General features: G+C 53.2%; 6 protein-coding genes across 6 annotated transcripts; 2 read left to right on the top strand and 4 right to left on the bottom strand.

Moving 5' to 3' along the window:
* Window positions 1-200: 200 nt before the first annotated feature.
* On the bottom strand, window positions 201-4807 carry NCS57_00609700 (uncharacterized protein; the record flags this gene model as incomplete). Its single annotated transcript, XM_053055995.1, has 3 exons — window positions 201-821; window positions 876-4313; window positions 4370-4807. 3 exons carry the CDS (start codon window positions 4805-4807, stop codon window positions 201-203), a joined length of 4497 nt encoding a protein of 1498 aa, XP_052914950.1.
* Window positions 4808-7100: 2293 nt separating this feature from the next.
* On the top strand, window positions 7101-8743 carry NCS57_00609600 (uncharacterized protein; the record flags this gene model as incomplete). The annotated part of the gene is made up of 5 exons (XM_053055994.1): window positions 7101-7150; window positions 7282-7298; window positions 7351-7515; window positions 7572-7689; window positions 7744-8743. 5 exons carry the CDS (start codon window positions 7101-7103, stop codon window positions 8741-8743), a joined length of 1350 nt encoding a protein of 449 aa, XP_052914949.1.
* A 637-nt stretch (window positions 8744-9380) lies between these two features.
* On the bottom strand, window positions 9381-10612 carry NCS57_00609500 (MRNA-capping enzyme subunit alpha; the record flags this gene model as incomplete). The annotated part of the gene is made up of 2 exons (XM_053055993.1): window positions 9381-10362; window positions 10431-10612. 2 exons carry the CDS (start codon window positions 10610-10612, stop codon window positions 9381-9383), a joined length of 1164 nt encoding a protein of 387 aa, XP_052914948.1.
* A 750-nt stretch (window positions 10613-11362) lies between these two features.
* On the bottom strand, window positions 11363-13488 carry NCS57_00609400 (Sorting nexin-41; the record flags this gene model as incomplete). The annotated part of the gene is made up of 5 exons (XM_053055992.1): window positions 11363-11458; window positions 11513-12646; window positions 12696-12962; window positions 13019-13281; window positions 13389-13488. The coding sequence occupies 5 exons, from the start codon at window positions 13486-13488 to the stop codon at window positions 11363-11365; spliced, it is 1860 nt and encodes a 619-aa protein (XP_052914947.1).
* Window positions 13489-17037: 3549 nt separating this feature from the next.
* Window positions 17038-20742, top strand: NCS57_00609300 (RNA polymerase II-associated protein; the record flags this gene model as incomplete). Its single annotated transcript, XM_053055991.1, has 2 exons — window positions 17038-19638; window positions 19693-20742. 2 exons carry the CDS (start codon window positions 17038-17040, stop codon window positions 20740-20742), a joined length of 3651 nt encoding a protein of 1216 aa, XP_052914946.1.
* Window positions 20743-21227: 485 nt separating this feature from the next.
* Window positions 21228-22393, bottom strand: NCS57_00609200 (NADH-cytochrome b5 reductase; the record flags this gene model as incomplete). The annotated part of the gene is made up of 4 exons (XM_053055990.1): window positions 21228-21377; window positions 21435-21978; window positions 22063-22144; window positions 22231-22393. The coding sequence occupies 4 exons, from the start codon at window positions 22391-22393 to the stop codon at window positions 21228-21230; spliced, it is 939 nt and encodes a 312-aa protein (XP_052914945.1).
* Window positions 22394-25302: the final 2909 nt, after the last annotated feature.

Here is a 25302-nt window from a genome sequence, read left to right as displayed (position 1 = left end):
TACAGAGACAGCCTGAAGACTCCCTTCCTTGCCCGGCATCACAGGTAATTCAACACCCGCCTCCCATTCATTCACAACTGGCCCGGCTATCATAACCATTCTCCGGCACAGCTATATAGAAGTAATCGAAAAAAAAAAAAGACAACACCGCGTATCCATTGTTTCCCGTATTTTCGTCACCCCGCTCTCGATTTCCCCTGTTACTCTTCGTCATCGTCGACATCCATCTCGGCCGACTCCTTGCCTCGCCGACTCCTCGTCGACCGTGTTGGACGCTTCGCCTCGGTAAGGACACTAGCCTTGACAGCTGGCTTGGCAGCAGCTTTGGTCCTCGACGCGAGAGTAGCCGTCTTTCGCCCGTTGGACTTTGGTGGCTCGGGCTCATCCACCTCCATTTCGGGGGTTTCGTTGTCATCGTCATCCTCCTTTTCAGGCTCCTCCTTGTCTGATTCTGCGCCACTCTCCTCAGCTTGTCCCTCTGAAGGGGCATCAGAAAGCTCCGACTCAGCGTCCGAGCCGGCTTCATTATCATCTCCGCTGCCGTCGCTGTCGCCCTCATACTGCCATGAGGCAACGCCCTCCAGCATCTCGGCCTCATCTTCATCATCGTCTCGCTCCGTGTACACTGATACCTTGTGAGCTCGACCACTGCGACGGCGTTCCGAAGGCGGCGGTGAGTCTCTAGATGGCCGAGGCTTCCTAGACTTCGATACCTTCTTTGCCTTGGGGGTCTTGGGCTTCTTCTCCCTGCTCGCCGCCTTGGACTGTGTCCTCACCCTCTTTGCTGGTGGGTCTTGCCTTTCACTCATAGACTTCCGCTTCTAGGCGAGATGTTAGCAAGGTCTCTCTCTAACTGAGACAAGAGGGACACAAACCTTCTTACGATCGAGAGCTCTGATGAGGTCATCAAGCTTCTCATCCAGCTCATCTGGGATGTATTGCTTCTTTGCAATCTCTCTGGCTTCCTCGTTTGATGTCAAGGCCTGGACCAGCCCCTGAGGCATACCAACCTTGGCTGGATAAGCCTGAAAGACCCAATTTTTCTTCTCTTGCCACTTGCGGGTTACCGCAGTTGCGAGATCCGACAACACATACAGCCTCTCGCTGGCCTCGGGCGTGATGGCGTCCCGGGTCTGCTTGACTCGCTCAGCGTACTTGTAAATCAGGGAGATATTCTCCTCGGTCGCGCATGTGTTGAGGTAGAACAGGAAGTAATTGGCAAAGTCGGCCAGATCATTGACGTCTGAGCTATAATCGGGATGATGTGCCAGCAAAGGGATAAGCCGGCTCATGATGGACTCGAGCACTCTTCTCTTGGCCTCGGCAAGACTCCGAGCTCGCGATCTGAGCCACGTCTCAACGCGGCTCTTGAGCTCAACCGCTGGCTCAAAGGCGGCTAGGAAAAGGATGGCGTAGAACCTCCCAGGTAGCCGTCCGCGACTGAGATAGTTTTGCAATTTCTCCATGAAGAAGCGGCGGACCTGCAGCTCAGTGTCTTGGATGAGTTCAGCAAGCTTGTTGAAGCTGGCATGATCGAACAGCTCATCGTAACGCTTAACGGTACACATCTTGAGGACAAGCAGGCCCGCAAGGAGCCTGAGGCGCTTCTTGTGAGCTAACGGAGTGTCTTTGACCTTGCAGAACTCTCCCTCATGAACCAAAAAGTCATTGAGAAGCTTGAAGACGGTCTTGACACGGTCGGTGTCGGGATCTTCCTGAGTTGCAAGTGCCTGGTTGACCAGTGTCCTTAACGACAGAATCTTGGCCTGGAGCTCCTCATTCATGTCGGCGTCCTCAACCCAGGAAACCTCGGGGTTTTCATCCTCTGTGCGGACCTGACGCAGGATCTTCTGGATGGTCAATTCGTTAATGGCATCGTCAAAGTCGACAGTGACAGTTGGTGCAAGGCGTTCCAGCTGGCTGACTGCAGTCAGCTTATTGAGAAAGTGCGGCGAGCCATAGTCGAGGTCCTTCATGACCTTTTGGATAAGATTGGTGGCCGTGACCTTGCTCTTGTCATCGTTCCTGGCAAGCAGAATATTGACAGCATACTTGGCAGTCCTGGCCGGTGTTCCATATAGAGCGTAGTCCATGAGCACCTGGATGAACTTTCGATCATAGGTGATGTCTTTGGGGTATCTTTTGGAGAATGACGAGTACGCCTTGAGAATGTCCACCATACCCGGGTCATTAGAGCGGGTTTCTGACGGCACTTGGTCAATGATCTCCTTTCGCAGGGTTTCCGAGTGAGCCTTGAAAAGGTCAGGGTTCCTCTGCGAAATGTCGTTGAGAACCTCATGGGCAACAGCGGCGAATCCGCCCTTGTCGTTCTTGGAGTAATCCATAATCGTTGCCAGATGGCTTCGGTTATACATCAGGGAGCCAGAGCGGTATAGGAGTGGAATGAGCGTGTCTAGACAGCCTGCTGCTGATGGGCTCGCTTGGATCCTGCCAAACATCTCATTCATTGACCTCCGCACAGCCAAGAAGTCGCTGTCAGAGCTGATTGTCCACTTGACCAGCTGGTAACAGCGGCGGTCATTGAACTTGGCAAACTTTTGGAGATCGCTGCGAACCTTGAGGGGATCGGGGAGGAAGGTACCAAACCATTGATATGTCTTTTCTAGTACCTTCTGGACCTTCTCCTCGTTGGCGTGGCCGACACCGCCGTTGTGTGCCTCGCATTGCTGGATGAAGACTTCGACGCCTTTGGCAACTTGTGGTTGACGGGCCTGCATGGCGAAGAATGCCTTCTTGGCAGGTGCATCGAGAAACTTGAGCATAAGGAGTATTCTCTCGGCTCGAATCTTGTCTTGATCTGCCTGGCTGCCACCAGTCTGCGACTGCGACTGCGACTGAGACGAAGCCTTTGCCGCCTTTCCACCCTTAATGATGGGATACTTGAGAGGGATCAGACATTCGAACATGACGCGATCCAACAGGACGTTCAGATCTGGATCGTTGGCATAAAACGCGTTGATGATGCGAGAGGGTACTCCACTCAGACAGGTCGTGACGGCCTCCTGACCGTCAGCTATCTCGCCTGAGCCAACTGCCCAGAGCTTTCCCAGTAGGACCATGGCATCCACACGTACCGCGGGCCTTCGATCACGGCAGCGGTCTGCAAGACTGGCGAAGATAGAGCCGGCCTTCTCCACGCCGCCAATGACTCCCAGCTTCAGAATGATGTCGCGGAAGTCGAATAGCTCGATTGCCTTGACGGCGGCCAGACGAACCTTTTCCTCGCTGTCATTGAGTTTGTCGCTAAGGGCTTTGACGAGTTCAAGCTCATCCTCCCTGCTCAGACCAATGCCTCCGGCAGACGTGGCTAGGATGTATCCTGCGGCCGTTACCCAGGCTGCGCGGATAGTGCCGGTTTTGTCGTTTCTTCTCCCCACAAAGTTGCGGTAGGCGGTGTGATGAGTCTGGGCAAAGGAATGCGGTGAGTAAGGCTTTGTCAAAACATTCTCGACTGCTGGAGCTGGCCTCTCGTCCAACAGCTTCAGAGGAGGGTACGCTGCCGGCTCCAACACAGGAGCTGGAGGAGGTCCAGCTACACCGATTCCTGAGATCATATCACCAATGGTCTCGGTGGCAATCTGGCGAAGGTATACGTTGTCAGCTGAAAGCTCGGCCTCAATCTGCGGAACGACGCTGAGAAGAACTGCGGGAGCAGCTCGCCAGAGCTCGCGAATCAAGTTGTGGGCCTGGTCAAGACTCTTCAATTCGGAACTCGATGGGCCCTGGGCGGCATCCTCCTCGTCGTCGTCCCCTTGTCGATGACCGTTGGACTTGGTGGCGAAGCTGGAGGCGTTAAGAATAACATCGCTGAAATATTGGCTAACATAACGGGCCATCTTGTCAGAACATCCATTGCAGATGTTCTTGGCCATGACATATGCTGGTGGCTCGGTCTTGATGAGAAGGGTGGATTGGTTTCCATTCTGCTCTCGACTGCGCTTGTCTTTAGGGGGGCCGGCTCTCAAGAACTGGCTGATGATAGCGTCGACTACATCGGCTGATACGCTGGCGGATTCATCAATCAATTGCATCAGCATCTCTGTCAGATGAATCTCGACATCCTTGGCGACCTGTTCTTCAGTGGCGGGCTTTGATCCAGATTTTGATACACCGTCGAATGTGGTCTTGAAGAGTTGTTTCATGAGGCCATCGCCGCCAGAGATGTCTTGAACGAGCAGGATACTCTTGACATCGGTTAGGGACGTCAGAACATATTTGTGCTGGCTGTCGTAGGGGTTCGTAGGGTTATGCAGGGCGGGCAGAATGACGTTTATGAAGAGAGAAAACATGGACTGGGAATCGTGTTAGCTTCCATCTGTCCCCAGGTTATACACCAAAAGAAACCCACCTGGAGCTGGTCGTCCGAGTAAGGGGCGTCAGGGACGAAGAGTCGTAGGATGTCGACAAGGCAGCAGGCAGTGTACGCCTTGACTCCCTGATCCTTATGCTGAATCAGGTTTCGATGCCCGAGGTGCTTAGCGACATTCTTCAGAGAGTCGAGGTCGGTGGCGCCTTGGTCGAGCTCGGAGAGTTCTTTCGATAGGGCTTCGAGACGCTTGATCAAGGTGGCCGTTGGAATTGGCTTGGCTGGCCTCCACGAAAGCTCCTGATCGAAATTTAAACTTCGCAGTTCGACTTCTTCGTCGTCGTTTTCTGATGTCTGGTCGCCCTCTTCATGGGCGGCCTCTTGCTCTTCCTGCTCTTCCTGATCCTGCTCCATAACCTCTTCTTCCTCCTCCTCCACTACCTCCACGGGCTTTTGAGCGCGCGCGCGACGACGCGCCATGATGCGCTACCTGGGGATTGTCGCTAGAAAAATAGACGGACGAGGCCAAATGGCAGGGCTTTTCGGGGCGGTCAAGGCACGGCCTTGATCTGCGGCGGGTTGAGGTGACGAAATGCTTCGAGTCGTACTTGGTTGCGGAGGCGGAAGCGGAAACGAGGATGGTGCGCGACAGCAGGGTCACCACATGGCATGCGCACTCGCAAGGGGATACTCTCGGTCGCTAAGATATACTCAGCACGAAGCGCCCGATGACGGACTCGAAGACGGCGGGATTGAGCGTCGGGGCGGACAGCTCGGGCAGCTTTGATTGCGTGCGATGCGAAAAAGGTGAACTGAATGTGAAGGTGGGAGAGAGGGAGACTCTTCCAATGTGATAAGCGGAGGCGTGTTCCGTGTGCCGTGCGTGTGCGCGACGCGCGACCTTAGCAGCGCCCAAAAGCAGCTACAGCTAATGGCGCAGACCAGCTCCCGTTCCCGTTTGCCGCCTGGAGCTGCCCCGGGCCTGCTGGCGCATTTTTAGTGGACCCCGCCAACAAGGTAACTGAGAGCTGATTGTTCTGGATAGCTGCATAATAGCATCTGCTATCGAGAGCTGTTCTCATCTCTCAACTGGCTATCATCCACGTCATTCCTGGGTCAGTCAATATGCACTCTTTGCAAATGGCATCTGGAAGGATTCGAGAATGCTCGGCTCAAGCCTATAAGTAAAACAGTGGCTAATTGCATTCTCCGAGTATTTGGACGTCCGTCATTTATCTGTGACAGTCGCCCACCATCCCCGAAACACTGATGCATTGCTACGAGGAAAGGACCAGGCTTGGGCCACTGTCTGGCAATATTTGGTGTCTTTTAATCCTTTAATTTTAAGTTGCTGTTTTTATATATGCGCATACGGTTGCATGTCAAACAGAGCTGCGATGCAACTAGCAACGTTGAGTGCTGAGATTCACTGCATCGAGATGTCAACTGTCAATGCAAGTATTAATCACCAAGTGTCATTCTGCAGGTGGCGTTGACATTAGACTCTCGTAGGAACCAATTTCACATTGCATATTAAACTAGAACAAAACCTCGAGTTGATGAATGGGTGACAAAGCCAAAATAACCGTTCACCAAAGAGTAAAGCACCCAATGTAGCCAGCATTGCGGACATGGGAGGGCACTCGATGTGCGAAAGGAGCCAGTCATACTTTGCACATCCAAGAGAACTCCCTCCTCGACGTACTGATCTTCAAGCTGCTTCTCCTGAGTATCAATGACCACGGAGACACGCACATACACAACAGATACATGTGTCGTGGAGACATGGTGATACTCGACTCGTCCCATCACGGCCGTTGACGTACCACCAAGATCATGTTTGCCTCATTTCACCGCCGGCCGACATGGACACACAGCCTCTCCTTTCTGTAACTCGGCCCTGGAACGTTCTCCCTTCCCCGACAGTTTCGGCATGGGAGGCGCAATTTGGGATAAGATCTCTGGTGGCACAAGTTTGGCCGCGTCGTTTGCCGTCGGTCGAATCATTTCTCTGCCTTGAGATGGAAAGGACGGAGCCATGTGCTGCATCTGCCTTGTGCTCACCTATGAAAGGGGACATTTCACGTCGGTGGAGGTGGTATATGGTGTTGCGTTTGCCTGCTCTGCTGGAGTGTCCTGGCTGGCTGGCCGCCAAGTACAAGTTGAACCGCTTCTCCTCTTGAAGAGAGCGCGTATTTCTCCCGTTTCCTCCTCTCCCATTTACAGTATCTTGACTCTAGTCGTTCACTTCATCTCCCTATTGTCAGTTGATAAGCTGTTGCTGCCAAGTGACGACGAGAACTCACCATATCAGCTGTCACGACATCCATTGTAAGCCAGGATTCTCATATTTATTTCGCCCTAGACACTCAGAGCTCTACCAATCTGAGCTTTCAGCACCAAGAGTATTTACAGGCACCTGAGTCCCATTATCTTTGCCCCTCAACACCTGGATCACATCTGCCGGCCCTGACACTGGCCGCCAGCTGCCCGCCGGCCGACAGCAATATTTTCCAGCTCTTGCCATTATTTCTCGCCCTCCCGATGAATCACTGCCCTAATCTTCCATTATTTCCCTTGTTGCCTGAGCAAACGCCCATCGCCTTTGTTTATCTGCACTTGAATCACCACCACAGCTCCTTCCCTCGCTCTATTTCTTTCCTTCCTCCATCGCTCGTTTTCACCTCGCTTCACCACCGCCCTCGTTACTCCAACGCCTGATCCTCGCTGATCCTCAAGCCAACAGACGCTTCATTCTTTCTAGCCAATAGGTATGTGCTCATCTGCGCTTTCCTGCCTCTTGATCATCCTCATCTCCTCCGCGTGCGCCTCCGGACTGCCTGCCGAGAGAAACATCGCAAGCACACCAAGAAATCATCATGACATGACATGAAATGAGCAGAAATACATTTCTGACCATCGCAGCAGTCACGCTCGTTACCACCTGTATTCAGCTATCGCATCGATCCAAGTATGTTGTCGCCCTTACCTCTTGCGCTCGCTGCAACTGACTGCTTGCCCAGTGGCAACTGTTATCGATACCGAGAAGGGCGAGGAGACTCCCCGAGTGTCCAAGTTCGACAAGCTCAAGGGTCTTCTCCTAGTCAAGAAGCTTCTCATTAGCTTCGTTCTTCTTGTTTGCCTCCTCGCGGTCATGTTTGGCATGGGTGTTCTCGCCTCCCACTACAGTGAGCCCTCTCACCACCAATATTCCTATGGGTAGAGATAGCTGACGCAGAAATAGCCCAGCAGGAGATTCGAGCGTATGATGGCGCTCTGATGGCTGAGGCCAAGGCGCATGGAGACGGGCACGTCGTTGTTCGTCGTGATGGTGATGGTGATGGTACCGTGTACCCCATTTCGTAAGTAGTAGACTCTAACACTTGGACGTCACTCGGCTCTAACATCGAATCTAGGACAATGACCGAAACCAAGACTGAACTCTCCACTATCTACGCCACCAGCCGCGCTCACAACGTCTTTACCAAGGTTGAGACTGTCACTGGCACCACCTACGTTACCGTCCCTGAGGAGGTCCATGTTTCCATCTCTGTTGCCACCATCGAGAGCTCCGCCGAGGTTTGCGAGATCGAGGTCGTCACCATGACTGAGAGTTTCACTGTCACCGTCATTCCTGTTCCCAGTGAGGACTTCACGGCCACGTCTGCTGCCCTCCCTGAGGCGACCGTGATCGGCGAGCCCTCCACTGTCACCAACGTCCAGACTCAGCTTTCCTTCACCAGCGGTCTCCCTGATGCTACGGTTTCTGGAAGCCCTGACACCGTCACCAACGTCGAGACTGATTTCTCTGTCTCCCCTGGTCTTCCCGATGCCACGGTTTCGGGCAATCCCTCTACTGTGACTGACGTCCAGACCAACTGGTCCCTCACCAGTGGCCTCCCCGATGCTACCGTCTCGGGCGAACCCTTCACTGTCACTCAGGTCGACGCGAGCTTCTCTGTCACTGGAAGCTTCCACACTGTCATCACTGTTACGGACCTCTCCCCACCCGCGGAGGACATGAGCACCGTTACAGAGCTGACCACAGTTCAGAAGACTCTCACTACTCACAAGTCGATTGTCACAATCACTGTCACGGACCTCATCCAGGAATCCCCTGTCGTCTCCTTCATCTCCCCCACAAGCACCTTCACCGAGGTCGTCTTCGAGACAACCGGCGACGCTCCCACCTCTACCAAGACGGTCCAGGTTCAAATGCCTCCCTACCCGACCGCCAACAACACCATGGTGGCCGGCCCCTCTGGCACTGTCACCGTCATCCCTACCGCTGTCACGCCCATCATCGTCTCGGGTGCCACCAAGAAGCCCGAGCCGCGTGGCTTCGGTGGCAGCAACGGCACTTCCAACCTGGGCTGTGCCATCATGCTGATTGCGACCATCATGTTCTTCCTCTAGACTCTCACGAGGTGTTTGTTGCTGGGTTAGCCTTGTAACTGGTGCGCCATGGCGGAAACGACACTTGTATGAATGTAAAAGGGGATGGACCACTCTAGGAATTTGGAGTTTCATCGGTCGGATTTGGCATCGAAGCTGGAAATCAAAATCAGGGGATCTGTCGGTTCGTTTTTGGCTTGTTCTACGCCGCATACCTAGGTAATGAGAAGAGGCTGGGTGCTAGGTATAGATTTTATCAAGTCTAAATAATGCGGCATCACTTCTTTGACCATGTTCCATCAATTCCCATGAAGTGAATGTGGTCCTTCAACATCATCTCAGTGTAGCCTGATCGACGACATTGCAGCAGCAAAAAACGAGAAACGCACCCTTGAATTGTATTAGAAACACAACACGGAAGCGATGAAAAACAAAACTATTCCATATTCCAATTACCTTGTCCAACGCCTCGCCTTAGCTTTGAAAATCAGCATTTGCAGACGCCATCCCTAGCCCTGTGCTCTTTTGCCCAAGCATCTTAGGTACCCGATTCCCTACATCCAAAATTCAATACTCTAGAGGAAGGCGGATTATCCTGATGAAGGGTCTCATCGAAGTCACCAGCGGGCCTTGCGCTTCTCGAGCTGCTTTTGGTGCCTCACCGGGATTCACGAGCGGCGCGGGCCTTCCAGTTGTCCCGTATCCGGCCTGCAGCCTTGTACAGGTCTTGCTCCGTGACGCGATCGTTGATGCTCTCCAAGACGCTCTTAACCGTACTTGTGTGATTGGCCTCGCTCTTGTCATCACGGAAGCGAACGAGGCGCCACCGTCCTTGGTCGTCGAGGTTGCATTCGACGACGCGGTTGTTCAGAGGATCGCCCAGGCTCTTGAGAATCTCCCACTCTTCCTCGGTGATGTACACCGGGGCGAAGCGCTCGTACCGTTCTCCGCTGTCGCCGAGGTAGACCCACAGGTCAGACTTGGGCACGCTGTCGTAGTCGACAAACGGCTCGGTGATGCCCTCGCTGCGCTCCTCCTCGTCAGGCTCCACCAGGGGAAACGTCAGGCGCAGGCGAAAGTCGACCGTGTTCTCCTCCGGGGGCTTCCACTTGAGGATGTGGGGGTCGGTGCCATTCTTGTAGGGCGTGTTGCGGCAAGTGAAGATGAGGCCATCGTTACCGTGCTTGAGGCTGGGCAGGACCTGCTTGAACATCATCTCGATGCCGTAGGCCAGCTGGAAGGGCTTCATCTCGACGTAGAAGGGCTGGAACTGGAGCTCATCGGGAAAGTCCTGGAACAACCTCTTATATGGCGTGTATAGTCGCTCTTTGAAGTAGGCGAGCCGTTTGTCGAGGGTTCGATCCATAAGCTTGTTCCCATCCATGGCCAGGCAGTCAAAGACAAGGAATCTGGGCTCCTTCTTGCCGCTAGGGAGACTGTCCCAGACCAGCTCGCCATCGACCAGTGTAGAAGTGTGGAATGCGCTTTGGTCGTTCTCGAGGGGGAAGTGAAGATTTCGGTTGGGGATGAACCAATAGTCGTTCTTGCGATCGATCAGGTAGTGCGCCTCTTGGTTGTTGTTATCGACATGTGAATAGAGGAGATATCGGATGCCGTCCGACTTTTCGCAGACGTAGTAACTAAACACCACTGGGTCAGTAACCGTCGTGAGGCGCGTCGCGGCCCAGCTTTGGAGTCGGAGGCATACTCTTGTCTGGTGAGCTCGTCTAGATGCTGTCTGGCGAAGCTCACAGGCTGCGCGCCCGGGAAGCTCATCGAGTTCCTCTCCAGAAGTGCCGAGACTTTGCTTCGCAGCTCCTTGCGCATCTCAAAGTTGGCCTTGATGCCGGGCTCGGCGATGGAGGTGATGGGTCCATCTGGTTGATTCATGTTGAGTTGAGCGTGATTTCGATGATATCCATGTGTGCTGTGAGTGGAATTGTTTCGTGAGTTCGAATACTTTTAAAGGGCGGCGCTTAAGAGATGTGTTTTTACGGTCAAGAGTCTTCGGCAATGGATGGTTCAACTTGGATGATGAGCTTGCGACAGGCAACTGAGTCGCAAACCAGAGTGTTCCTATCGATAAGGGCCGGCCCCTCATTGGCCTGCCACGTAGAGGTAGCTCCCCACCAAGAGGTGCATCCAAGACTCCTTTGGGATCCACATGAGCTGCTGGCTGTCGACCACAGGTTATCAAACATTTGTTGGGTTATCTAGAGATATTGCCGTAGCCTAGAGTTAAATGACGGAGTCTGTATTGTTTGTGTTGATTCGAAGTTGCGCAATATTATCATGGGCCAGAATGATCCTTCTTGCGGTTGGTCATTGGAATACCCATGAATAGTACTTGGACTGATCACCATCTATCAACACCAAGTAGGAAATACTGAGGTTTCTTTCGGCAACACAACTCTTGCTGGATGTGGCAATAGAATGCAGCTCTACCCAAGATGGCCCAATGGCGACCGTTGCTGGGCCCGGTTCAAGGTCAAGAGCCGTCTACTTTACACGCGACACCCCCTGATAAACGCCATCGTGAAAAGAATCGTCCACGCGAATTAGTCCGAGGTCCTTTTGCCTCCTCCCATTCTTGACTCCTTTGAAGCTATTCCATCGACTACCAATAACGAAGCAGTCCCCTTATGACTCCTCAATCTTCTCCACCTCTGCCCGAGCCTCTTCCCATTGCTGCTTGCTCTTCTTTGCCCATTCGATCTGGCTTTGCGCATAAGCGAGCTACTTGGCGTTAGTGCTTGTCCTTTTCATACTTCGAATGCGGGTAGAACTTACCATGTACCGTCGCAAATCCTCCTCTTTGTCCTTCTGGAACCGCTTCAGGTCTTGCAAAACACTAGCGCTGGCCTCCTTGACATCACGCTCCGAAGCGACTTGAGCCTGCTCCAATTGACCAATGCTCTCCCTTGTCTTGCCGATCAAATCGCGTCGTGTCCGCTCCGGGTCGACATCGACAACTCCCTGAACTGCGTGACGGATGGGTCCAAAGATCTTGTTCGTTATTGAGTTCCCACTAGGCATCTTCTTGTGAGATGGCACACTGGTGCTCCTTTCCGGCAGCCCCTGGCTTGCCGAGGGCGCAGATGATGGGAAATCGCCGTGAGTCGGAGGAAAGTCGGAATCGATAGATTCCGTGTCTTCTTGACCACCATCCCGTCGCTGGTAAGAGGCGGGCTCCTTAAGACTCGCCGATCGCTTTGGCGGCGGGGAGATTTGTTGGCTGCTCGATAGGTAGTTCTCAATTCGTCGGGCCTCGGCTTCGCTCCGCTCTAGCTGGTCCAGCAGTGCTCTCTTCTTGTTCAACTCCTCAGTGGTTAGATCCTGCTGGACGCGTTTGAGCACGCGATATTTCAACACACTCCGGACAACACCCGCAAACTGCGCATTCTCTCGCATCGGCTCTGCGAAGCTGGCGCCGAGAGACCCTGAAAGCTCTTCTGTCGCAATGTACGAGAGGTCAGCGGCCTGACCAACTCGCTCGATGGCTGGTCCAAGAGACGGAGCCTGCTCCGAAACGGCGAATGCATTGTAAACGGACCCAAGCTCGCAAAGATCGGCTGCCAGTGATGAAAGATGGCTCAGGGTTCGACGGTTCACCTTCTCCATGGGGCCAGTCAGGAGCTGCTCGAGCTCTTTGATCGACGACTCATATGAGATGAAGTAGGGGTCCAGCTCCTGCTCGCTCAGGTTATGCGCCTCAGGTGGAAATCGGCCAAAAGCATGAGGTCCCGCTTGAATATGGCCAGAGCTGTTGTCGTGATTGGCGCCAGCCACTGTCTTGAGCTTCGCCGATGCCGCTGGAACAGGTAGAAAGTTATGGGCGGCAGTTGGGTTTGCGGTATCGAGCGGGGGCGCCTTTAGGACTGACTTGGGGATGGATGCTACGGGATGTGAGTGCAAAACCTCATTCTGCTCTAATATTAGCAACGGTAATCGAACTGTCGAGGTCTGGACATACCCAGCTGGCGTTAGGATCGAGGAATCTCCACCAGACTCCGTCAGTTCTAATGGCGTCCATCCGGCGGCAACGGTTCAGGAAGACCGCAAGCATGCGCTTTCGCAGATCAATAATCTGCTGGTCTTGCTTCGCATTTGTTGGGTTCGCGGCGTAGTCGGCCATTGTGTGCTTCTCGGGGATGGGGGGAACAATGAGGGTAGGGTGTAGACGAGTCAAGGCATCGCGCAGGGAGGCAAATTCCGAATATCGACGTCGCACTTCCAGGTCCTTGAAGTGAAAGTTAGCAGAAGCAGCGCGCGGGAGCGGAACAAGCGGGAGCCTACGCCGGTGCGAATAGTATATACGATATACCTGCCACCACTCTCAAGGCTCTTGCCTGCTTCGGTAATCAGGATAGACTGGTCAGGGTTCTCGTAGAGGATCTGCTCGATTCGACTGTCGTAGCCACCAGGCTTGCGCCGGGGCCCGGCACCATCCCTCGAGACCTCTTCGTCACTATCGGCTTGAGCTCCCCCATGGCTAAATTGACCATGTTGGTCGTCGTCGCTGCCAGAAGTTGGCGTGTGGGGAGGCTCGAAATTATGGTCTACCACGACGTACGCGTCAGTCATGTTCTCCCCATCGCCGAAAACGACAGATCCCATCTTGTGCCACAGGCGACAACGCAGGAGATACAGGTATGAAGATACTCACAATCACGAGTGGTCGGGGAAGCCGGGTTGGCAGACGACGATTGCGAATCCCGGCGGTCAAAGCTAGTGCCGTATGGATTGTTGTCTTCGTCGTTCCACATGGCGACGGTTTGTCTCTGCAATCGCGCCGACAGTTGGAGACGTGCAGTGTTTCGCAAGCTGAGGTGTCTTTAAGCTGGAGCCTGGAGAAAGAGGTCGGGTCGTGGCAAGCTCCAGACGTGCCGAGGGTAGAGATAGGTAGTGGGGGAGGGGCAGCTGGGATAGGTAGCGAAGTAAGGATGCAGCGAGGCGATGGTTGAATCAGTGCATCAGAGGGATCAAGAGAGTGCGATGTAGACGGGAGCAGCCATTCTACGCCATTCACAGGCGGAGTCGATGGAGGGCGAAAAGGCGTCGCGGCGGCGGTGTCGGCGGATATGAATGGGATAGGATGACGTTGAATGGGGCTGGCGGGCTGGGCTGGGCTGGTTCTGGCTCTGGCTGGGGGATTGGTGGAGGGATGAGGTGGCTCTGCGCCAAGGCCACCACCCAAGAGCTCCGGAAGTGGTTCTACCTGTAGTGGGTCCGTTCAAGTGCAGACTGAGGTGGGATTAGCGCTGTCGCCGCCTGAATGTTCCATCCATTTCATGGATCGTTCAGGGACGTGTCAAGTGTGTGTGATGATGATGTCTCCAACTCCCCTCGGCCAATCAGATACAATAGGATTCATGCCGGTTCTCATGAAGTAGTTCTTGGTGATTTCTTTCCGTCCATGTCCATTGTTTGAACCCTGTGTAACTCCACGCCGAGCTGCATACATGAGCAGCCATTCACCCTTGTGCTTCCACAGAGACAACTTGGCCAAGATGATTCTTCGAAGCTGCGGGCTATTATACAAAATCTCCAACAAACTGACTCTGACTGGCCTCCAATGTGAGGCTCTCATTCTAACCCTCTTGACCACCAAAATGACTCTCACAACTCACCTATTAGCAAACATTCCCCAAAGATCACGAGCACTGCTCCGTTTCACAGCATCTGCTGTTACCTCTCGTCAAACCGCATAAAAATTCCCCCCTCCTTGGTGGATACGTCGAGGTGGTAGAGGTCCAGGACCATCATCCGTCATTTGGCTAGGGTCGACGACCCTAGAGCTTGGAGTTAGAATACGCCAAGTCGGCTTTGAAGCCTTTACTCACCTTTCCCAATGCTTTCTCCTGTCTTCACGACCTCTGTGGTTTCGATACATACTGGCCCGCATCTCCCTGCCCTCACTGACAATCGGCGTCCCTGGTCGAGACACGGGCGTGTAAGAACCTCCACCTAACTCTTCAGATAGATGAGCTGGCCTAACTCTCGTGTCAAAAGCTGGTCGAATCGATGAAATTGTCGGTAGGGTCTGCCTTCCATCTGAGTAGATCTCGCTACTCAAGCTGCTGGAACCCGTCTTTTCCTTGCCTTGGGGCATTGTCGTTAATGGCCACTGCTCATCTCTGACAGGACCACGTCCACTAGAAAATGGTCCTGGGACGGGGGCTAATTCATAATCGTCACTATGGACTGTTGCAACATTGGTGTCGGGAGACTCGGGTCTCGGCTCATCCTCTCGATCATGGTCGCCGCTGTGACGAGGCTTGTCTGAGCGGCCGCGGTTCCGACGAGATTCCTGGCTCTTGCGAGGTACGTGACTATGCTCAGCACGCTGGGACGTAGATAAACTGCGTCTTGTGTTTTCGCGACCACCTGCCGAGGCAGACCGGGATCTAATAGGAGTTCCCGGACCCGAGCTGGCTATCGTTGAAGCTCTTCCTATGGGGAGCCCGAAAGCTCGACAGAGCCTCTGACGCCAAGTTGGTTGTCGAGGAGGCAACCCTTGTGATTGGGATGGGGAAGGTGGAGGGTATGAGGATTCAGATGGCGGATGGCGTTGGACAGGTCGCCCTCGGGGATTGCTCCGTGGATTGCCCTGTGGACCCCCCGGCTGGATATGGGGAATAGCAACGTAGGTTGGGCGAGGTGGAATTGGTGATGTTGGATATATGATTGGAACGGGCTGGGGAGGAAGCGGCCCTGGAGGCACTTGAGCCTGTGGAGGCAAGAATGGGGTGCTACCCAGACTATAAAACACCGGCTGGTAGACAACCTGCTGAGGCTGGCTTGGATATTGTGGAACAGCGGGTAGTTGTGATACCGAGATGTTCGCAAGGTGTGCTCTGCGCCGACGACGACGGCGACGGGCGAGTACGATTTCTTGATGGGCTGAAGTGATCCTGCCAATGTAGTACATGTAAGCGAGGATGAGAGCAATTGAGGTGATGACTATGCTGGAAATGATTCCGCACTGCTCTGCCTCTGTCAAGCATTTCCACCCTGAGCATTTGTTATTGCGGGGACCGAGGGGAGACACATGCTGTGAGGCCATGGCCTGCGCCCCGCCGGCTGGAGGCATCGTTGCTGAAAATGTAGCCTGTTGGGATAGTTATGGTCGCGATATGAAGATGAAGCTGGGAATGTGAAAGCGTTCGACAAACTGTTGGGGCATTTGGGGGCAAGAGGAAGCTGTCTTGTGTCGATGTGCGGGAGAGGTTGGGAAAGAGCAAGAAATGGAGAAAAGGCGAACAAAGTCGAGAAGAGAGAAAGAAGAAGTTTAAAACCCTTCAAGAAAGCTGCCACTGGCGAACGGTGGTTGCCAGCTGATACCTACTGAGCTCGCTCTGGGGCACTGCTGGGCATAAACACTCAGGTCAGGTACCGACTGTTGCAAGGGAATTGAGACATGAACCAAGAGATAAAAGAATCAGAATATCGAACCATTTATACTGAGGTGTACTGAAAATACTTTTCGACCCTTTCTTGTGGTATCAATCTATTTCATGCTCCTGTAGTCCTCTATAACCCACCGACGACCAACCAAGCTCGAGTAAGGGGGAGTTTTCTGTGAAAGGCACATGACCTTAAGAGCACTGAGGGAAAGCTAGGTTACTTTGAGCCTGATGAAACAAGTTTTTGGGATTTTCTATGCTGAAAGATGCGAAAACTCCAGACGTTGTGGTTATTCGCAGTTGGAGCAATAGGAGTTGTGCTGAGAATACTTTTTTATGTGCGTCCGCTAACGTGTCCATGATTAGTAGATGTTGAGAGAAATTCAAGAGCAAGGCCATAAAATATGGAATTGATAACAAATATCAAGATTTTGGCACAATTTGCTATTGCAAAGGTTTGTGCATGTAGAAATTGATGTACGGTTGAAGTTGGAACTAGAGGCAGCTGTGTTGGACAGGGGCTCTTTCCCAGCTGAGTGCCACTGTCCGCTAATGGCCAATCAGCGAGCTGCCTTCCGCCCCGCAAGTACGTACCGCCACGGAGGTGCAACTCAAGGTTCTCAGTTTCTCTCTCGCTTCAGTTGCGATGCAACAAAACTAACACGACAAACGTCTTGCGCGACCATCATCCTTCCGCCCTCTCGTCGCCAGCGCAGCCTCAAGCCACGCAAATATTCCCTCGACTCCTGCGATTGATTATGCTCTCTGATTTCTGAACCGTCCGATGCGCTGATCGTCCCTGGATTCGAGGCGCATTGCTAGCTGCTCCGAGCGACGCGTTCCTCCACCGAAAGCTTTCGCTTCACAACGAACACAGCACCTTTTCATCCTCCCACTCCTTCGATAATCATGGCTACGCAACAGAATGGCACCGCGAATGGTGTCAATGGCGACGCCCCTGCTGGGCCAGTCAGCACCCGATTCACCGATATCCCTTCTGCCATCGACATCCCCGTGCAAGGCGACCAAGAGGACGAAGCCGTCGAGATCGATCTCGAGGACCTGGTCGATGATCCCACCGAGCTCTGTACCCTTTTCGAAAACGAACGCGCCGCCAAGACATACTGGATGACGGTCGCTCTGGCATATGCCAAACAACACAAGATCGACCATGCCATCGAGATGCTCCTCCGAGGCGGAAGCGCCATCCAGAGCAACAGCACAAACCCGCGTGATAAGGTTAGCATGATCTGCTGTCTGTGCTGGATGTATCTGTGGAAGAGTCGAGAGGCGCCTCGAGTTGCACCCGACGGCACTCGAGTATCCGAGGCCAAGACCAAGGAGTACTACCTCCAGCTCGCGACATCTTCCCTGAACGACGCCGCCCGACTGAACCCATCATTCCCACCCATTTTCCTCGCCAGAGGTGTTCTATTGCTCCTGAGAGCGTCGCTGCAAGCCCCGTCCAAGACCGCTGGTGGTATTGGCTCAGAGAAGCACGAGCTCTTGAAGACTGCCGTCAAGTCTTTTGACGATGCTCTCAGGGTCTCGCAGGGAAAGAATATGCTGGCTTTGATGGGAAAAGCGCGGGCCCTGTTTTCTATGCACAAGTACCCCGACTCGCTTGCGATTTACCAAGATGTTTTGCACAAGATGCCTGATTTGGTTGATCCGGATCCTCGAATCGGCATTGGCTGTTGCTTCTGGCAGCTTGGCTTCAAGGATGACGCGAAGATGGCATGGGAGCGATGCCTTGAGATCAACCCCAATTCCAAGGTGGCCAACATCCTCCTCGGATTGTACTATCTTGACGCCAGCGGCCATGTTCCCGTTAACAGCGACGAATTCCTCAAACTCTACAAGAAGGCCATGACCGAGTACACACAAAAGTCCTTCAAGCTCGACAAGGACCTTCCTCTGACCTGCTCTACCTTTGCGAACTACTTCCTGTCGAGAAAGGCATGGGACAATGCCGACAAGCTTGCACACAAGGCCATCCAGTACACGGATGTCAACGCCATTGCCAGCGATGGCTGGTATCTTCTGGCCAGAAAGGAGCATTATAGCGGTAACACCGAGCGCGCTACCGATTACTACCGTCGTGCCGATGATGCGCGAGGAGGAACAGAGACTGGTTACCTTCCCGCCAAGTTTGGAGTTGCACAGCTGTCAGTCTTGAAGAACGACCTTGGAGAAGCCAAGCTCCGCCTGGAGAAGATGATTCAGCAGTCAAAGAACCATGAAGCCATGATTCTTCTGGGTACTCTGTATGCCGAGGAAGTTTTCGCCAACCAGGTTAGCGACAGCAAGGAAGATAAATCTGCCGAGCTCAAGAAGGCCATCACTCTTCTTGAAGGTGCCCGAAATGCATGGAAGGACCCAAAGAAGACACTGGCGCCAGATGCATCAGTCCTACTGAATCTAGCACGCCTGTACGAGACAGATCACCCCGACAAGGCCCTGCAGTGCTTGCAACAGGTGGAGCAGCTTGAGCTGGACCAGGTCCCTCCTTCAGAACGCCCGGAAGATGTCACAGACGAGGCCGAGATCAAGGCTGCCCTTCGCAAGTCTTTGCCTCCCCAACTGCTGAACAACATTGGTTGCTTCCACTCGCAAGCCGAGAAACACGAACTCGCCAGTGATATGTTTGAGGCTGCTTTGGGCGCTTGCATCAAGATTGGCGAGAAGGACCCTGACATGGACACGGATGCTCTTGTGTCCACCATCAGCTTCAACCTCGCCAGAAGCTACGAGTCACGAGGACTTACGGACAAGGCTGTCGAGGTTTATGAAGGACTTTTGGCCCGTCACGACGACTACACGGATGCTCGCGCGCGACTGGCCTACATCAAGCTCAGGAAGAACCCCAACAAGGAAGGCCCTGATGCTGTTGCCAAGTTGTACCAGGAGAACAACACCGACCTCGAGGTTCGTGCCCTCTATGGCTGGTATCTCGGCAGAGTGCACTCAAGGAAACGTCCTTCCAACATCGTCGAGGACCCGGAGTTCCGCCACTACAAGCACACTCTTCAAAACTACGACAAGCATGACCGGCATGCTCTGGTGGGAATGGGCAACCTGTACCTGATTCAAGCCCGAGAGATGCGCCGCGAGTCTGAATCAGATAAGCAAAAGAGGAGTGCAACGTACGGCAAGGCTGTTGAGTTCTTTGAGAAGGCTCTGTCCCTGGATCCAAAGAACGCATATGCCGCACAGGGTATCGCCATTGCCCTTGTGGAGGACAAGAAGGACTACAAGTCCGCACTCGGCATCTTTAACAAGGTCCGGGAAACCCTTAGGGATTCGCATCTATATGTCAACTTGGGTCACATCTATGCCGAGCTGAGGCAGTACTCCAAGGCTATCGAGCACTACGAGATCGCCCTCTCGCGAGATGGCAAGGCTAATGACCCTGTGATCCTCGCTTGCCTGGGACGAACTTGGCTGAACCGTGGCCGAACGGAGCGCGACGTCGATGCATATAACAAGGCGCTCGAATGCGCTCAGAAGGTACGTTTTTACATGGCCAATGCAAATCGTTGTCATACTGATCTTGGAATACAGGCTCTTGAAGTTGCTCCCGAGCAGGTTCACTACAAGTTCAATGTTGCCTTTGTGCAGATTCAACTCGTCACGATGATTCAGGGCCTGCCGGAGAACAAGCGCTCAGCAGAGCAGCTTGAGAAGGCCGCCGAAGGGCTTGAGGCTGCCATCACATCCCTGGATGAGATTGCCACTCACCCTCAGACTCCTTATCCCAAGCACGATGTCGAACAGCGTGCCAACATGGCCCGCAACACACTGCGTAAGCAACTGGAGCGAGCCATCGGGAAGCAAAAGGAGTGGGAGGAGAAGAACAAGGAGAAGATCCAAGCAGCCAAGGCTCAGCGAGAATTGGAGCTTAAGCGCCGTGAAGAAGAACGCCAAAAGGTGCTCGAAGAGGAGAAAGAGCGACAAGACAAGATCAAGAAGGAGCGCGAAGCCATCGCTGCACGAGACAGGCTCCAGGCTGAGAAGCGAGCCGAAGAGGAGCGCGCTCGCATGGAGGCTGAGATGACGACGGACAGCGAAACGGGAGAAAAGATCAAGCGGAAGCGCAAGACTGCACCCCGAGCTTCTGGCGAGAGCAAGCCGAAGCGATCAGGAGGAAAGAAGAAGAAGAAGGGAGACCGTCAAGATGACGAATCAGAGGAGGAGGAGACTCAGCCCAAAAAGCGTCTCCGTCTTGGGAAGAAGGAGTCCCAGAAGTACAAGAGCCAGGAGTTGGTGTATAACAGTGATGATTCAGACGACGACGACGACGCGCTCGAACGTGCTGAAAGAAATATGGAAAGAGAGGAGACACCTCTATCAGAGGCGGATGAAAGGGCCGTCGACGACGACAAGATGGATGTTGACGAGGAGGCCAATCAGGGGGCCGGCGATGAGGACGATGACGAGGAACTCGCTCCGCGCCAACAGCACAAGCGAGCCCGTCGTGGACGTGTCGTCGAGAGTGATGACGAGGAGGAAGAGGAGGCCCTCGCTCCAGCCAAGAGTGCGTCCGGAGATGAGGATGAAGAGCCTCGTCGAGCAGACACGAGCATGGCGGATGCGGACGATGACGAGGAATAAGGGGCAAGAGAAGTTGGGTGCTCAGAATGTGACGTTTACCTACCAAGCCCTAACACAAAATATTGGGGATTTTACAGTGCAGTGCAGTTTGGGGCTATGCTATTTGTACTATATCATAATGCTAGACGAGTTGGGGCCGGGGACAATGGAAAGCGTGCTTGTAATTGCTGATGTCTTATCTTGTCTTGTCTTGCCTGGGGAGGTCGTCTTGAAACAGACTCCGTCAACGCCAATCAAGTCTTGGTATATAACTAATGTGAATCTACATTTCATTTCCTTGCGTCAACATATTCCTCATCATTTTGCTATGACATGACAGTGCTCCAGCCTATCTAGGCTTGCTTGTCAGAGGTACATGCATCCCGTCCGCCCCCTCTCTCTTGTTTCTAAGTGTGGGATTGCCGATAGACGACCATCCCTCTACGGGTTAATGCTGATGGGAACCCTGGGCGGGTGGTCAAGCTTGGGTTGGTAGATCGATGCGCTTAAAAGGCAAAGATCTGGTCCTCGAGCTTGCTGACGGGGCGAGCCTTCTTGAAGCCAAGGCTCTCTGCGGCCTTCTTGAGACCGCTAATCATGGGAGGAGGTCCACAGAGGAGGATCTTGACATCGTCGGCGGGCTTGGGGAGCCATTTCTGCAGGATTGATTGTCAGCGAGTCAGGTCTTTGAGGCTAGAGATTGGAGTACCCACGGTGATCATGTCGGCGGTAACATAGCCGACGCCACCAGTCCAGCCCTCCGGAGGCTTGTCGAGGACGTAGTGGATGCGGATACCGGCGTCCTGGGCGGCAAGAGAGTCGAGGTCCTCCTTGAGGAGGATATCCTGGGGCGAGACGTTGGCAAAGATGAGGTCGACCTCGGTCTTGTCTCCGGCAGCGCGGCCTCGGATGATGGCCCGGATGACCTGGAGCATAGGGGTGATTCCAGTGCCACCGGCGACCATGCCGAAGTGACGGACCATGTTGGGAGTGTAGACGAAGGCGCCCTTGGGGCCACGGACGCGGATGGGCTGGCCGACGACGAGCGAGGCCATGTGCTTAGAGATGTTGCCCTGGGGGTACGACTTGATCAGAAGGTCGAAGTAGCCGGGCTGGTGGTCACCAGAGATGGGGGTGTAAGAGCGGACAATCTCCTTGGTAGAACCATCGGGCTGGACACAGGGGGCGCCGATGGAAATGTGCTGGCCGATGGGGAGGCCGAGGATGTGCTTGGGGCTGGGGAGCTTGAAGCGGTAGCTATCGTCGAGCTGTCAGCGCGCGGGCGCATTTCGTGGCGCAAGGCAATTGAGTCGTCAATTGCGTCGGCAGTTAAAAACTTACATGGCGACATTGTGCGAGATGATGGTCTTCTCCTCGAGCTCGAACTCCTGGAAGACATCAGGCTTGAGGACCTTCTTCACCTCTGCGATTGGTTAGCTGACGACATCGACAAACTTCACCCGAGAGCGGGGAAGGAGAGAAAAAGTTTTGGGGGCAGGGAAAGCTCACGGAAAGCGAGGAAGTTGTAGGCGCCAAATGCGACGGCGAGGAGGGCGGCGTAGGGCGTCCACTCCTTCTTGACGATGAGGGTTCCGACGATGAGTAGCAGGCCGGGCATGTAGACATAGTCGATGTAGTGCCTCGCGAAGAGCGAGTTGTCGCCGGAAGACATGACGGCAGCTGGATTTGGTGTGCGCGTAGCTACACCCAACACACACCGATTTTTTGCGATTCGATGCTCTCAACTAGGAGGGAGCAATTGAAACCTCGCGACGAGGTCTCTAGCTGGAGGAGGGGGAGGGGGAGGGGATTGCGGAAGAGGTCTCAACAAGGCAAACCTGGCTTTGAAGAGGGGAAGCTGTCCTTGATTTAAAAATGGTGGCCTTCCCACCGTTGGAAACCGAAGACCGGCGCCCGAGTGACCCCCGAATCGCCCCGGGTAGGTCTTCTGCTTCTGGAAGGCGGTGACGAAGGTGGGGACGGTATTTGCGGGAGACGATGCCGTGTTGAGAGCGGATGGAAGGAATGGCCGGGACGGTACCCCAGACTATGGGAAGGTGGGGTTTTTTTGTCTCTAAAGCTGCGGAATCGGATCTCCTTTTGTTGCCGGTTTGAGCTTGGTTCCGAGGGAAGAGCTTGGAGCCGAGGGGAAATAAGTCGGCAAGTGAGAGGGGATTTTGAATTGTTGAGCTGGGGTTATATAAGATAAGAGTAGAGAGTTGTTGCTTTTTGCATACTTATTGGATATGACCAGAGTGACTCGACCAGAGTTTGCCAAGAAGATAAATTACAAACCGACAGCTAAAGTTCTTCAACATGTTCAGAGCACCATCCTTGTTAATTGGGGCTTCTTTGGAATCTTCAATCTGATGGATCCCGTGACATGCAGAATGTAAGTCAGCAACTTGGGACATGACCCTATTAGGAGATTCCTTCCGAGGGTCTTTATCAACCAAGATCCATAGCAGATCTCCCACTGCTCATTGTCCAATATCTGTCGAATAAAAGTTGAGCAAGATCCATATGACCGACCTCAAGTTCTTTCGGTGGCTTTCCAAGTACCATTCTACGGGTCTGCTCCAGTCGAGACGGAAGCGGAACTGTTGTCCCTTCTTCTACCGACATGCGGAAACTCGGTCTTGCAATGCCGAGCCATCACGCAGGCGCTCTCTTACCTTGACTCGACAAATGCCATGAGTATCAAAGTTCCACTGCATTCCCATTTCACGCAACCTGACTCATTGGGGCTCTTGAACACTGCGAGTGGCTCTAAAACCCAGCTTCAACAACGTCGTCTCACCAAAGTCACTATGGCATAATATCTCAGCATCGCTTGTAACACCATTAACCTCAGCCACTTGGTCTCAGTAACATCGTCTCAGTTATACCAGAAGCCCCAAAGTTAATTCAGGATGAAATGAGTGCTCAAGAAACACACTCAGATATCCATACGTCCTGCTCGCCAGACATCTTTTCCACTGACTCACTGATAATCCACCTCACATCACTCACGGTGCCACGCTGACTCTTCCTGGTTCCACTGCAGAAAAGCGAGAGCTCGTGACCATCGAGCATCTCTCATATCACCTTACTACTGCAAAACGTGCGGGCAAGGTTGGTCAGCTTAATGGAGGGTATCGCAGCCGTGTCGAGTCTCCCGAAGCCTCACCACAACTGTGGTGTCATGATCATATCAATGCGCCCATGATACAACTCCTGCAGGTAAAGTCAATTTGGGTATGCGGTTCTTCTGGTTGATGTCGTCAGACCACAAGTCACATCATATCAGTTCGCAGCCCAATCCACTTTGAACTGGACCATGAGTATTCGCCGAAACATCCGAGATGCATTCTTTGTTGACGCAAAAGGTATAGATGCTCTCCGATGGCTTGATACCTCAGTCTTGACAGTGCCAGTCACGACATGGATGCTTTTACAACTTGGAGCGCGGAATCACGCCAGGCATTGTTTCGATAAGTGCCAATTGAGAAAGCTATTCATTCTTCATAGTCATTCATAACATAGCTGGCCCTTTCCCCTGGTGTTAAATATGATCCTGCAAGACTCGTTGTTAATAACTTGACATTGCAATGCCGACAACACCAATGATAATGTCTACAGACATGTGTGTGCTACTACCAGAACGCAATGGGGGAACTTACCTACGTATGCCAATATTCGGAACACGAATCGGCGATGAACCTTGATCTATAACACTAAGAATATTGTCTTGCGGAATTTGCGAGCCAACGACCACACTGGCACTGAAAATGAGGGCCATGGTGCTCCTAGATCTTGTCCAACTCGAACAGCCCGACATAAGGACAGAAGTCACAACCATGGCCTCGGCCACATCACGCAAACGTGAGAACCGGAAGTAATCGGATATTTCTCTGAGTATGCCCTATGATAGACATGTTCGACATCTTTCTGTGCAACGCTCATTTTGGAGATTGTGGCTTGCAGCCCACGCTCTTTTTCCTACAAGCCGTTCTGCCATGTCTCACACTTCTCGCCAGACTATGTATACTTGGCTCTTTACTGGGAGTCTCATGTTACTTAGATCAAGCTCATCATCGAGCTTCTTCGTGGAAGCCGAAATTGAAGTCCGCCTCTGATCGGGTTCGTCAAGCAACCGAGAGACGCTCATAACATTGACAGCCACCCGAAACGCGACACTCCTACATCACATCAAGTAGTGCATTTAAGATCCTTTGGATCACTGCTTTTAACCTATACCAGGGCCTGTGAGGATCTTTATATGTTGGTGGATGGCTGCTTACTGGTCATTGCTGCTATAGGAGGAAGATTAGACATAGGGGCAGAGAGTTGCACAACTCGTGCCAAGTTGACAGATAGTTCCCCCTGACGAGCATCCATGGCATTCCTCGCATCGAAACGGCTCTTGACCAGGTACAATGCGAAACTATCCGAAAAATCCGTCACGGAAAATACGGCAACATGTGGTCCTGATGGTCCTTCTCATTCCATCACCTTGAACCCAAAATGTCAAGTGTGCTGAGACTTCAGCATTTATAAACCTTGTCAGGGGAGCTGGCTTTATAATATCAAAAGAGCAGA

The sequence above is a fragment of the Fusarium keratoplasticum genome, chromosome 4, assembly GCF_025433545.1.
Source record: "Fusarium keratoplasticum isolate Fu6.1 chromosome 4, whole genome shotgun sequence".
NCBI lineage: Eukaryota > Fungi > Ascomycota > Sordariomycetes > Hypocreales > Nectriaceae > Fusarium > Fusarium keratoplasticum.
The sequence above is the reverse complement of the archived record's forward strand: the minus strand, read 5'-3'. Positions and strand labels throughout refer to the sequence as shown.